The sequence below is a fragment of the Montipora capricornis genome, chromosome 1 (assembly GCF_036669925.1).
Source record: "Montipora capricornis isolate CH-2021 chromosome 1, ASM3666992v2, whole genome shotgun sequence".
NCBI classification, from domain to species: Eukaryota; Metazoa; Cnidaria; class Anthozoa; order Scleractinia; family Acroporidae; genus Montipora; species Montipora capricornis.
In genome coordinates, this window is record NC_090883.1 from 25,706,697 (window position 1) to 25,721,696 (window position 15,000).

Sequence of the window (15,000 nt, forward strand, 5' to 3'; positions counted from 1 at the left end):
GCCAGTGACAGTATTATGCAGGTCCTAAGCAAATATTTAGTGCAAAAGTTGGCATTTTTAACGAAAACAGACAGATTTTCAGTGACACGACAAAAATTAATTTCCGATGTTAGCAATGTTGCCTGACTGGCTACACCAGCATACGAGTTAAACTCATTTTGCAAATAACCCTGTCTTTTTCTTTCTGGCGATACATCTAACACGTGTTCGAAACTTAAATAAACGAGTCTTACTTTTCCTTTGACCGTGAAACTGGTGAATCCATTTTTGTTCAAAGCTTTTAAGATGTTTTAATGATTTACAGCTGGCTTCATATTAGGTAAAATGCCTCCCATTCTGAGTCACCCACTACTTAGACGAGGGAAGTAGGACTAATTTCACGGCAACCAAGAGAGTATTTACGAAAAAATCATAGCTCATACTTCCTGGCAAGTTTTTATTTTCGGTTGTGTTTCATTAAGTACAAATTGCCCCACCCCGACGCGCTAAAAGTTACCGTCTGTGGGAAAGCCAGCTTTCCGGTTATCTTTCCAAAGAAAATTCCAGTTTTTGTTTTCTACAAGGCTCTCTCAGAGCTATAGCCTGCGCAGCTGGCAGCGAGAGGAAAAATTAACCAGCGGCAAAATTCTCCGTGCGGCTTATGCCTCTCCCGGCAACAATACCTCCACCTACTGCAAGCTAGCAGAGCTACTAACATTTTACCATTGTGTAGGTAGGGTTTTAATGGCACTGAGTTTTGGAACTTGGCTGATTCAAAGCAAAAACCTCTTCGGCACCGAGAAAGCTAAAGTTTCAAACCAATATCGCCTCTCTGTCCGCCGATGTTTTCTAATATATTCTAGTGCTCTAAATACGCCCAAAAAGGTGTCGAGGCCGCATTTCGAAAATGGGCATGTTCAGTGAGGGCGATCGCCCATTTACATTTTCCATCCCCAAAACCGCATAACAAGTCACAAAACGGCGTGAAACCTAAATTTCCTGGGGTGCTTAGCTTTCCGTTAGGTTACGGATTTGGGCGAAAGCAAGCTTTTCATCAGATTGGATATGATTCAAATACTATGAAATCGGCCTATAAGAAACTTGTCTTGCTATCACCGCTGTTGAAAATTTGAAAATACAGACAATAGCGATTTAAGTTCAATCTTCTTCGAGTATCAAACATTTTATCAAAAAAAATATCATTTAAATACGTCGCCTTGTTACACGATGAAATAAACTTACCTTTTCAAACAGCTTTGCGTCAATTCCTGTCTTCCGAAACACCTTGTCGTGTGTAGCGGTTGCTTTAGCCAAAACAGCTCAAATTATTCAAATTAAGAGCCAGATAAATACCACTATATTTGTTGAGTTCAATTAAAAAAATTAAACCTTGTCTTCAATTGTATTTGCAATTCTAATTCACGAATCAGAAACTTTACCCTTAAACAACCATCCAGGGAACCGTTTGCTTGAAAAGCTCGAACAACCGGTTGAATAACCGTAATGCATCTTCCGTGGAAAGAATACAACCCCTTCGTTATCTGGCAGTACGAGAAAACGGCTCCGCGTAAACAGGGCATGGAACTTTTTCATTAAAAAATTCAATTATCCTTGTCATTTTTCCAGCATTTCATTGAAGGTTCTTTTAACCACAAACGAAGCTCTCCACTTGTCATTCGTGTTAAATTCGCGTCAAACAACCTGTCAATTAATCAAAAGGAAAGCTTGACAACACAAAATTATGTGTTGAGGGCTAATTATTCTCTCCGACAGAACTTTGAGGAGGCCAACGGTTACATCAACGAAAACGTCATTCCAAATTGTTGTATACCTATACAAAAAAAAAACCTTTCACTCAACAAAACGAGCACTGTGATTGATTGGTCCTTGGTCACGTGCCCCTGATCAAATTCAAATCACGGTATCCCGATCGGGATACAATTCCACAGTTGTTGCCCGCTCCGGATGTTTTGCTGCGATTGTTGACGGAAAAGTCAAAATATACAACAAGACACTTGATGTCTGGTCTCTCGGGAAACTAGTTAGTTTTGCCTTCCTTCGAGTCCTGATGTTTCCCTCGATTTCGTATCGGGAAACATCAGGACTCTCGGGAAAACAAAACTAACTGTTTCCCTCGGGACCATACATTAAGGGCGCGTTCGATTGACCCTATTCCGGAATAAGAATACGTGGAGTGATGATTAAAACGGTATGTTTGAGGCGTTTCGAAGCAGCAAGGAAATAAAAATATGTTTAAAATAGCATTTTAGCAGACGTTTGACAATTTTAATGTGAATCTCCGTAAAAACAAAAGATTTCTAACTTATATTCCATGTATTCATATTCCGGAATATGGTCAATCGAACGCACCCTAAGTGTATAATGTAACTTAGCGCTATCGGAAGCATAGGACGTTTTCAATCAACCTCTGGAAGCACAAATAACAATAGAGAAACGTACGACTTCCAGTGGACGAACAAAAGAAGCTAATGAGAGACTAGAGTGTAATGTGAAGTGCTAAGTATTTACCCCATATGAATCATGTGAGCGTTAGCCCTACTGATGGAAATGGGCCCACACGAGGACTGAGAAAAACTCTGACCAGGGTGGGAATTGAACCAACGACCTTCGGGTTAGATCACCGCTGATCTACCGACTGAGCTACAAGGTCAGACGGGGGCAGGCCGTGGGAACTGAAGATGTTAAAGTCACGGCAATTAACATGTACGAGTACAAGTGAGGATTACGTTTTTGAAAACGTTGCCCGTGTAGCACTTATATTTGAACAGACTTGACTGATTAGAGTGTAATGTGAAGTGCTAAGTGTTGTTTTCGTCCACCAACATGGCGGCGTGGCGATGACGTCACGTGAAAACCTCGTATTTCGCGATGACTCTGTCTTGTTCACCTTGTACAATAGATCGTTTTCAGTGTCACGCAATAAAAAAATAAATCGAAAACCATCCAGTGGAAAAAGTCAAGAATTCGTGATGTTGTAGAAGATAAATGAAGAAGACACTTCGCCAAGTTTTAGGCCTGTGCGTTTCCCCAAACTTCAGATATTCGTCGAAATGTTTCGCAGAAATTTACAGAGCCCAGTATGAAAACGCCATGTTGGTGCACATCTGTGGTGCACCAATATGGCGGCCGGAAAAAAGTGTCAACATCTGTTACTTACTTTGGCTATCTAGGCGAGTGATCATCTGTACTGAACAGACAGCTATTTATCTAAGCACTTTTCCTAATGCTTTAAATTCTAAAAAGGCTCAAAACCATGAGATAAATATATATTTCTCAATAAACTCGATCGTCGCTTCGTGTCACGCTCTGCTATAACTCAGAAATTCAATATGCTCTGGTTTCCAAACGAAGCACGCTACTGAGCTTTAAAATTGCAAATGGATACAAATTTACCGCCTCTTATGCCTGATGAGGATAAAAATTTTCGTGGCTCTTTAGTTTTGGATTTTAGAAAATGATGACGTCACGTGAAAACGATCTACACGGTGGCGGTTAAAAGTGATGACCTCACAGCACCTTTTTCCGGTCAGCAGTTGCTGTAAGTGACAACTTGACAACATGATCTCTTGGGTTTGGTGCACCGTGGGCTCAAGAAGATACTTTTGAGTCATCCCTTTTAGCCAAAACCGTGCAATACGGAGGAACTATCCTGTAACTGGATGGGCACGAACCAAGATGGTACAAACGGTTTTAAAGTAAAACTAGAAAATGAATCGTTCATTGTCATATGCTTACGTTGTCTCTAAAGCCTAAAATTTTGGTGATTTTACGTTGATGTTTGTGGAGTATGACAAAAAAATAGACGGAAATTCGTGCAACCTCGTTCTTCTCTGCCTCCCCTGGTCGTTGGAAGAGAGACCCTGGTTGCAGCTGGTCACGTGACCATCTATTCATCCAAAACCGCAGGGTGCGTGGGTAGTCAAGTACATTTGGTCGAGAGGACGATAAAATACCATCCGGGGGAAGGTGAATTTGAACAATTGTTGGGTTTAAAATGGCGCTCGAGTTTCTGAGATGTGTTCAGAAGGCGCTACTTTCGGCTGGCTATGACGATATAATTTTGAAAGTGAAACAAGTCATTTGCCTGGAAAGTTTATATTCAAAGAAAGATTTAGTTGCCGTTCTTCCTATCGGCTACGGGAAATCCTTAGTTTTCCAAGTTCTGCCTCGATTGTTGAGGGAAAGAGAGGAAACACGTGCAACCACGTCTGTAACAAAGTCTGTAGTTTTAGTTGTTTCACCTTTGAACGCTTTGATGTACGATCAGATTTCTAAATTGAGAGCGAGAGGTGTGGTTTTGAAACATGACTCTCTCCCTGCGTTAGTAAATTTGTCACTGTGACAATCAAAAATCCTGTTACCCACCCTTCCAGCAGATTTTTTTACCACCCAGATTCTGGTCACGTGACCAGCCGCAACCAGGGTTTCTCCTCCAACGAACAAGGGAGGCAGAGAAGAGAGACCCTGGGAACGAGGTTGCAATTCGTGCTGCACGAGTATTTTCACTCTTTTAAACAATACTATTCTGGCTTTGTGGCGTTGCCGTTGCGTAGCCGTCGTCAGCAACATGAAAGAAAGTATGCCCTCTAGGCATTTGATGTAGAAGTTTTGAGTGCCCAACGCATCTGAAAGAAAATTCTTGGGACAGGAATATTAGACTGAATCTAACCAGGGCCCGGTTGGTGAAAGTTTCTTTTGCTTATTTTTGTTTTTCAAGAGCGACTTCTTCTAATGTAAAGTCTTGCCAAATACCAGCGTTGAACAGCATTTGGGAGTTGAGAAATAAACTCCTTGGTTAATTTTTAATCTGGGGTTAGCGTTAATCGGCTTTTGAACAACCGGGCCCAGGGTTTTAAGAACGCGACGTTTTAGACCCATGGACGGAAAACCGAAAGTGTGCTGTTTTCGTATTGAAACGTCGCGTGCTTCAGCTACGCAATGTTTCCTTTAAAGTGCTGGGCCATCGAAACAAAATGAGCGGGAAATACGTGTCGGTATAACGTAACGAAGAAACTCCGATTGTAAAGCCATTGTAAATCCCGCAAACATTTTACCTGACTTGTGAAATGAATGAATGATGCAGTATTTTGTATCGAAAACACAAAATGGTCATTCTGTAAATTAGATGGAGAACAATTTAACAAGGGCGACGTATGGCCTGTACATATCTGGGTTTTTTTTAGGCCTATACACGTGACCTCAATACTTCGTTTCGATTGACTGTTTACATTCGTGAGCTCTGAGTAAATTAGACAACAGTTACATACTCTAGTCATGAGTCACTATAACAAAATGAAAACGAACATACTTTATTTCCCAATAACCAAATGAATTGAAACGATGATCTCCAAAAGCACAGCATGATTTTTACATGACCTTTTTCTTGCAAGTTAGTTCTCACTTGTTAAGATGTCAGGAGAACGTTGCTGTTTTTTCCGAAAGAGAAGACAAGTGTAGCAGAAGAATTTGCAATCTCCATAAGAAATGGGCAAACACTGGAAAGGCTTGTGATATTTGGAGAAGGGCACCACTTAGATGCAAATGGACAGAATTGACTGAGAGAAAACACAATAACAATTATTAGAACACACAACTCAATGTAGGCGACATTTGACGTTTGCAATAGATGGGTTTTAATGCTACGTCATCACCGCCATGTTGGTGGACGAAAACAAAAGATCTCTAATTGGCTCCTTTTGTTCGTCCACCGGCAATTGTACATGACATCATTGTTATGTGTCTCTGGGGATTGCTTGCAAACCATGCAAACATGGTTTGCCACGTTAGTGCACAGAACAATGGAGAAAAAAGTCTTTTGTGCACCAACATGACCGTCTAATCACGTGATTGAAAACCATCTACCCCAGCATTATCACGAAATGAAGCGTCACCAGATTTAAGTCTGTTACGAGTCAGTTGGCTCATCAGAGCCGGGGCTCATCGATCCCGGTTTCTGAAGCATGCAGTCAATCGCAGGGTTACCCCCATTTATACACCTGGGTTGACAGGGGCACCGTGGGAGTAAAGTGTCTTGCCCAATAACACAACACAGTGTCCCCGGCCAGGACCCGAACTCGGACCACTCGATCCGGAGTCGAGTACACAGATAATTTGCATTCGCTTTACTATATGACCCCAGTCCGGCCCTTCATCGTTTCAAACAAGGAGAAATCAAGTAAATTCAAACACCAGTCATTAATATGGAATTAAATACCTGTCTCAGGGCAAGAATCCTTGGGTCCTGAAGTCTCCAGAAGCATTTGCTCAAGGGAAATAAGTACATAACAAATACTTTTATAATCACCCACTTTACTAGCGAGATCACCTTCGCCTGTAATTTAAGTGGAGATGAAATGTGAGTGAGAAAACCAAGACAAGTTATTAAAACGAGTTAAACCATTAAAGAACCCCTAGCCAACGTTTGACACTATCAATCCGATTCTACAGATCAACCACGTTTTTTGACTTTGCCCTGCTTGTGTATCTAGTACATTCTTTTCTTTTTACGTTCTCCGTTGATTGCGAAAGAAAACTTACTTGCACATTAATGAAGGGGGTAGTTTCTAAAGAAACTGTGGTGCTGCGTCGGTGGGGAAGTAGTATACAAAAATATGGTTTTATCAACAGAGTTGATGATGTAAATTGGCCACCGTACAGAGATTCTAAAAGCTGACGTTTCGAGCGTTAGCCCTTCGTTGGAGCACATTACCCTAGCGCTAGCCATAGGCTAACCCTAGCGCTAACCATAAGTATGGTTAGCGGTAACCAGTGTTAAATACCATGGAAACCTATAGGTTTCGATACCTCTTAACCAACGGCCCAGTTAGCGCAAACCAGGTTTCGAGCAAACGGCCCATGGGTGCACACACTTACCACTGAAGGTCAAAATTTTTAAGTACTCTAACAACTCCTCCGGAAAACTCGTTCTGTTATATCTTCTCCAAAGTGCAGCACCAACAGTTAAATACTTATTTGTGCAATTACGATTTCTTTTCCTTATTTTTTCATCGGTGACATTTGTACACATTTGTCCTGCAACATGCTTAAACTTATCCTTTCCATATCCACAGTTTTTCCCTTAAAGAGAACCTCCACTCTGACTAACGAATAACTTTAAACCGAACAAATTAACGTTTGCGATCAAATTTGCTCGGCAATTGGCCGAATTTATACTAGAGACGAATTATGCGTCTGAAGACGAATTATGGAGCAAAATTCGTCTGAGGCTGATTCGTCTGTTAGCACCTCTTCAAGACGTGCTAACAGACGGATAAATCGTCTGAGACGGATGATCCGTCTCTAAATTTCTATCTAGACGGAAACGTAGACGGTTTTTTGACGAAGTTTCCACATGAGAGGGTCTGGCTTCTATATTTTCGCAGGGTTTCCTGGGATGCCTATTTCAAGATGGCGTCCAGTAAAGCAACTGTTTCGTCAAAAATACTCGTCAAAGTTCGTCTTCGGATTTATACTTAGACGAATAATCCGTCTGACGAATTATCCGTCTAGACGGATAATTCGTCAGACCACAAAAAAGGTGCTTGTTTCGAAAAAAACTAATTTCAGAATCACGTATTTTCAATTTAAAATTTTCCGGGCGCCGCCATCTTGAATTATTGCGACGTGTTACGGTTGCCCTTAGAGCGAGTTTCAATTGAGTGTCGTAAAACCAAAACCACTTTGGCCAAACAAAAAGGACGTAGACAATCCAGTAAACCAATCATAACTCGAAAGAATTACACGTAGCCGAGACAAAGCGCGGGAAAATGTGCACGCGCGAGCCACGATTGGTTTTGGTTTCACTTCTGATTGGTTGAAAAAATGGCGCGAGAACATTGAACCAATCACTGAGTGAAGTAATGTAAAACCAAAGCAATTCGTTAATTACTTTCGACACTCATTTGAAAACCGTTCTGTTGTTTTCACGCAAAGTGCTTTTGTTTTGAAACAACAGGGCAACCATACACAAGGGACACGCTGCAAATTAAAGAGTTGCTGCAAATTATAGAATGTTGCTGCAAATTAAAACATCAAAAGTGTGCGCGCGCACTGAAGGAAGGGCAGATACAGAACACAAGTCACAGGTCAATGTTTTAACAATACAGAACGTATCCTAAACATCCATTAAAGATAACGTTAGGCTTAATTAGGTCTAATGTTAGCATTCGTAAACAGTTAGGGTTGTTTCTGTATTGGTAAAATAATGACCTGTGACTTGGGACCTGTGACTTGGGACCTGTGACCTGTAACCTGTGTTTTGTACCTGTCCTTCCGTCAGTGCGCGCGCATACTTTTAATGTTTTAATTTGCAGCAACATTCTTTAATTTGCAGCAACTTTACTTAATTTGCAGGAACTCTTTAATTTGCCGCATGTCCGTTGTGGGCCACCGTACAACCACGACACGCTTTCATTGGAAAAAGTTCGAACAACTTTTATTGTAAACTTTATGTTCTGCGGTTTCATGTTATTTTCTTGGTTTAATGGAGGTTCCATTTACCGAACGGCCGAACAGAGGGAACAATTAATACGGTCCTTAAGAGTGTTTAAAGATGTTTCTAGAAACGCAACCGGGCTAGACGCAACTGATGGAGACACTTACCCTTGGCAATAGGTTTGAGAGATGTGGCAAACTTGTGTACGTGCCAGGAAAGTCTTAATACACAAACATCCCAGAAGGCTGCACATGAGCCAATAGAAAGAAATATGTCTCTTACTTCCTCAAATTCCAAACACTGTTGTAACGGAAATATTGGACAAAGAGTAGTTGATATGATATATGATATGATATGAAACACGTGACTTTTTCACAGAAGAACGCTTGTAGGACGTTAAGGTTCCGTATAGCCGACTCGGCTTCACCATATGCATTCGTTCGATTTTATTGAACAGCGATGTCGCAACCGTTTGCAACCCCCCCCCCCCCCCCTCCCCTCTCTCCTCCCTTTCGACCGTATTGAAACATGTCAGAAGTTCATCAAGGGGAGCCCTTATCTCCCATACTTTGTCTAGGAGTCAACCCTTCCCAGTAGATTTATTTATAGAACGCCTCCCTTGGGAGATTAAGCACGCCCACTGTTGTAAAACCCAATCAAAACAAAGCTATCTCAGCGTCAAGGGAAATATGATACTTCTCGCGAGAAAAACCTGTTCCTAAAATTAAATTTACTCGGGAAAGGGTTGATTCAAGGAATTAGCGTTTAAACTTTGCTCCAACAATCATTCAACATCTCTTTTGTTAAATACTTTGGTTTTGGTTTTACGACACTCAACTGAAAATCGCTCTAAACCCAAGGTTAAAGTAGGTTTGTATTACTTCGTCTCGAGCAAGAGCCGCGTTGCCTCCGATTGCCGGTGAATTAATAGGGAGCTTAAGCACGCGCGTTTTTGGGACGCGGACGGCAACCGGAAGAGAACATTTCGCGTGCCAGGACAGTGGTGTCTCCAGATTTTTATGCTAATCATCTCTAATGGAGAAAAGATACATAGCAATGTAAAAGTGGTTGCCGTCCGCGTCTCAAAAACGCGCGTGCTTAAGCTCCCTAATAATTTGGAACCACTGCCTTTGAAGTTGCAAAAATAGCTGCCAATAGAACTGTTAAGGAAATATTCGTACTTAAATTAGTATAAAGTTGCCGTCAAAGTGAAAGTAAACCAGACCAGAGCCAAAGTGCAACGAAGACGATGCAGGCGGTGAGCCTGCCATACGTACCTGAAAGTGGCACTAAAGGTAGAACTAAAAGTGGCACTAAAAGTGGCAGCAAAATAAAATGATGTGTGTCCCTTATGGGACTCCGTAGGAAAACGATAGCTTTGTGCTAATGAAGCAAAAAATGTAACTTTAGATTCACCTATAAATTGTAAAAATAACAAGGTTCTATAGTGATACTCACCGTTACGTCACCTATTGACATTAATGTGCCAACAAGAGATCTATTGGTTGTCGAAACAAAGGTTCTTTTGTTCTGTGGTTGGCAAAATTTAAATATCACAAGTATTGTTTATAAACCGAGAATATCGCTATACCTTACCGTAATTGCCTTTTTCCCACAAAACAAGCATGTTATTAGACTGTCAAGCAGCTTCTCAATTTTCGGTTTGAATTCTGTGAGGTCATGTTCGGCAAAGGGCACGACTGAAAGTGCAAAAAGAGTAAAAGATAAATAAAGAAGAATCAGCATTTCAAGCGACTTCAACAACACAACAAACCAACTCGTGTAAAGTACGTGCAAACGTAGAACGTGTCAAATAAAGTCGAAATACCGTTCACAATAGCGATGTTAAAGACACTCAGATTCGCACTGAATTTGCCGCTTGCCATATCGTGGCAATCATATATGATTGGTCAATTTAGTTGGCCTCGTGCCACAATGCGGCTTCTTATATTGCAAATTTAGTATAAATACACAGGTGATTATACAAAATCGCGCGCTCTCATTGGCTCGCTATATCGGATTATCAGCCGATAATCACCTCGACGGACAAAATGGCTGCCCGTAGTCGTTTTGCCACTGTAAGTGAATATGATTTCGCGTTGAAATGTTTTTTTTTCTCTTTTTTGAAATAATCACCTGTGTATTTATACTAAAACAATTATTCGCCTCAGGCTCAGTGATTATCGGTGAATATTCACCTCGACTTCATATCGGTGAATATTCACCGATAATCACTTCGCCTTCGGCGAATAATTGTTAAATAAACGGCAAATCGAAAGGCAGTGAATTACATCAAATGCTGGTTTTCGATGAGAGGGAAAAAACGGAGGGATCAAAGAAAAAAACCCTTCAGGGAATCGAATCTGGGGTATGTTAGTGGAAGACGATGCTCTTCTTCCACCTCTCTCACCAGTCTTTTCAATCAAGCCATAAATTAACCCGGAAAAAAACGCAGGGGGCACGGGGCAACTTCTAGTACGGCGCACGAACTTAAGTATTAAAGAGGTATCTATTGACTTAACCTTACTATTGCGTAAACTGATTAACTGAACGGATTCAAATGCCTTTTACAGCACTCTACGATTAGTCTAACACACACAGGACTACTTCCACAACTCTCAAATAGCGCATGTAAATCGAAGTCCTGCAAATCTTTAATAGGCTTTGCACCTATATTCAGGAAAACAAATGTTTTTTTTTTTTTAATAAATAACCTTTAACATAATACATTTCACAAAGTAGATACATGACACGTTTATGTCTAAACTTAAATTTCTGTCAGGAAAACACATGTTGTAAATTAAGGAGTTTTGTAAAAAGTAGGAAGTTGACATTAAGTTTAGATTTTCCTCGCATTTCAGCGCTCTTCAGTTTTACCTTGTCATTTTCATTTTGCTTGTCTTATCGCTGCTGTTTTCTTTTCCTGTAGCGGTAACGACAGCCGCATTAGCGAAGTCCAAGAGAATTTGATAAAGTTCCACTTGGAATTTGATCAAGCGAACTGATCTAGGTCGCTAGCCAAACGGCCGAGACTCTCTTTACACTCTCGTCACGCAGATTTATGAACAAAATGTTTCCAGAAAAGGCCTACTTTCCATCCTTCCTATCCAAAAATTAACAGTAGATAGTGTCATCATTTGTGGATATCATATGATTCCAAGGACAGCATTTTACTCAGTCGAAGACCCAGCTGTTGAACACCTTGCCTTGGTCTCCCAGAAGTAACAAGGTAAAACCAACTTTCATATGACCCACAATGCATTTCGTTTTCCCCAAAAAATTCTGCATAAACTATTGTCAGCTATTCCCAAGTGCATAATTTGAAAACAACAGTTTTACGCAAAATTTTGTGGGGAAAACAAAATGCATTGGGGCGTCATATGAAAGTCGCTCATTGTGATCATCTACCATAGTGAAATCAACAGCGTTAAAAGACTGACAAATATTCTCCACTGGCTTAATTCCGAAACCAACTACACTCGTGAATTCAACATTTTTTTTAGATTTGGCCGGTTTTCAATTGAGTGTCGAAAGTCATAAGCGAATTGCTTTGGTTTTGTATTACTTCACTCAGTGATTGGTTCAAAGTTCACGCGCCACTTTTTTAACCAATCAGAAGTGAAACCAAAACCAAACGTAACTCGCGCGTGCACATTTTCCCGCGTGTAATTACTTCGAGTTTTGATTGGTTTACTGGATGGTCTCTGTCCTTTTTGATTGGCCAAAGACTTACGTTTTGGTTTTACGACGCTCGATTGAAACTCGCTCTTTGGTGTTTTCCTCATAATTTGAGGGACCTACTGCACACTTGGGGGACCGTCTTAGACCTGGGAAACCTCGGAGCCGTACCTTACAGTAAGGCCCAAGCAAATGAATTATCCTTAAATCACATTTTAAAAAACAACTTTTTAAAGTTAGTGGGTTGTCCTGCAAAATGCACCTGCTGCAAACACAGTGCGTTTCCTATCTAATAAAGAGATTTAACAAATGATGAGCTGGGTTGGCGCAGTGGTGAGAGCACTCACCTGCACTCCCCTTCCACCATTCCCTGCTAGCAGAGGTCTCCTTTTTCTTTTGCGTTCGCTGGGCGGACTGTTACAGGAAAAGACACCTCTGCCATGGGTTGAAACTCACTGTGTTGATCATGCGCGGCGGTTACTTAGTGACCGAATCCTCACGTGATGCTTCATGTTGTGCTGGCTCACTTAACAACTGTGGAATTACTGTAAAGAAAAGCTCGGGACACAGTGACCTCAAGTCTCAGTCAGCAAACATATCATGGCGCATGCGGTTTGAAGAGTGTCGTCCAAGGTCATGGACGGCGGTTGGATCGAAGTGAGTTTCGACCCATGGCAGAGGTCTCTTTTCCCGTTCTCATCAGCCCAGCAAATGCAAAAGAAAAGGGACCTCTGCTAGCAGGGAACTCAGTTCCACCAATACGGTCCTAGTTCGATTTTCTCACCGTCATATGTGAGCTGAGTTTGTTGGTTCACTATTCAGCTCTGAGAGGTTGTTCTCAGATAATCCGATTTTCCCCTCTTGTAGAAAACCAACACTTGCCTTGATCTACTTTAACTTCATGTGGTTTGATTTGATTTATACAGTCTTCCCAATCAGACGATCACTTGTGCTCAGCCAAATAAGATTGAGACTCTAACAAAGCTAATGTCATCACCGTCGGCGTGGTCGTCATCATCATTATCATTACTGTCATTGATGCATCATCTTTCCAAAAAATGTATTGGCCGGCTAACAGACATCTCATTCACAGAAACACTCACCACTGACCAGTTCACCAATACAACGCTGTTAATAAAGCATAACCCAGGTGGCCAATGAAATGGGTTGACACCTAAAATGACATCCCTGATCGACTTTATTACGATGACTCATGATGAGGGTTAGAGCGAGTTTCAATTGAGTGTCGTAAAACCAAAACCAAGAGAATTACTTTGGCCAATCAAACAGGACGGAGACAATCCAGTAAACCAATCAAAACTTGAAGTAATTACACGTAGTCGACACAAAGCGTGGGAAAATGTGCACGCGCGAGCCACGATTGGTTTTGGTTTTACTTCTGATTGGTTGAAAAAGTGGCCCAAGAACTTTGAACCAATCACTGAGCGAAGTAATGCAAAACCAAAGCAAACTTGCAACACTCAATTGAAAACCGCTCTAAATAGCCAAAATGTTGATTACCTTGAAGCTTGCCAATACAAGCTTGATACAACTGCTTGGGAACAGCCAAAGTTGCTGAGTTACTTCTCTGTGTGATCATTGTCAAAACTAGGGAAAACAAACAACAAAGACTGGTGTCACTAATTTTTAAAAGCCAGCTTTGATTTGTCAGCTTCTCTCCCATAATTATCATCCCCTGGAGCCCATGAGAAGGAGAGAGCAACTCCCATATATTCCTGTCACCTCGTTTTCACAGACCGATTTATTTTTAGATTGAATTTCCCGTGAATGAAACTCCCGCAGGAACCCGATAACCAATCACAGGAAACTAACTTGACGTCATAGCGTCACCGAACCGGAACTGCCTTTGTTGTTTTGCGGCAAAGGTAGTCCAAAAATAGATTGGTCTGTAAAATGCCGTGGCATTGGCTTAGTATGGGAGTTGCTCCTGTTATCCCTTATTGAGTTACGTTAGGAAAATAACCACATCTAAAGTAATTAATTTCATTTCACAGAAATCAGATGGAATTCGCTATAATAGTCCTTGGAGTAATGCATTAATTTGTATTTGCTTGGACCTGTTCACTCTAGGAAATACCTGGTAATGAGTGTTCGAATGCTCTATCCAAAAACTGAGTAGATTCAGTAAATATATGCAGCTGTTTGCTAACTTGAAGCCATACAACAAAATTTGTCTTAAAAACTGCACACTGTGCTTTCATGATTCGGAATTCCATCTCATTCCACTTAATAAAAAAATCAGCTTACAAGAAACTGGTGGAAAATGACATTAAGGCAAACTTACACTCTAATGCACCCAACAATGTATTCTTCAAAATGGTGGTATCCTCTTCAAAAAACAGAACTGGCTGTTCTTGACTAACACACTGCAAAGGCACTGAACAACAACACATAGACCATAATTATTCTTCAATGGCGGCCAAGAAATTAGTCTTTTGTCTTTGTGCTAATCATTTTTACTAACCTCACTTTGGCGCAAAAATTCCTTTGAATTTGTTCGTGCTAACAATGCCAGTGAGGATGACTAGCACAAAGACAAAAGAATAATTACTTAGCTACTATTTATGAATAGGGTCTACAGATGTGAAGTGAATATGCCATAATTACATTGTCAAGGTTAACAAAGGCAGCATTTACATGAATGCGGTATCACATCGGCACACTTTCACGACCACAAAACCGAGTGGAAATCAATGGAGTTTGGAAGTGTTTACACAAAACCATGCTTTGAAGATAATGTGGTTACAAAATAAAATTTGTAGTTTGTGTAAATGCTGCCTAAATTCAGAGACATAAACTATTGGAAGCAATGGTCAATGTCTTTTCCCATATAAATGTGGCTAAATGTAATTTAGGCTAAGTTAAAA

The 15,000-nt window shown here is 40.9% G+C and overlaps 2 protein-coding genes across 5 annotated transcripts in view; both read right to left on the minus strand.

Moving 5' to 3' along the window:
• Window positions 1-2,190, minus strand: part of LOC138035635 (glutamate receptor ionotropic, kainate 2-like) — a 43,346-nt gene extending 41,156 nt beyond the window's left edge. Inside the window, exon 1 of one of the 3 annotated variants that reach the window (XM_068882294.1) lies at window positions 1,419-2,190. The gene's annotated coding sequence lies outside the window, so the exon portion shown is untranslated. Of the gene's footprint in view, window positions 246-1,221 lie in introns of those variants that run through there. The other 2 variants (XM_068882264.1, XM_068882269.1) reach the window with 2 other exon arrangements.
• A 3,105-nt stretch (window positions 2,191-5,295) lies between these two features.
• The window catches only part of LOC138035928 (meiosis-specific protein MEI4-like), a 16,850-nt gene continuing 7,145 nt past the window's right edge, over window positions 5,296-15,000 (minus strand). For both annotated transcript variants that reach the window (XM_068882342.1, XM_068882386.1), the window contains exons 6-11: window positions 14,418-14,510; window positions 13,634-13,720; window positions 10,031-10,134; window positions 8,602-8,734; window positions 6,215-6,331; window positions 5,296-5,555 (exon numbers count right to left, since the gene is read on the minus strand). In XM_068882342.1, the coding sequence (XP_068738443.1) occupies window positions 5,413-5,555; window positions 6,215-6,331; window positions 8,602-8,734; window positions 10,031-10,134; window positions 13,634-13,720; window positions 14,418-14,510 (677 nt within the window). In that variant the 3' untranslated portion in view covers window positions 5,296-5,412. The remainder of the gene's footprint in view (window positions 5,556-6,214; window positions 6,332-8,601; window positions 8,735-10,030; window positions 10,135-13,633; window positions 13,721-14,417; window positions 14,511-15,000) is intronic.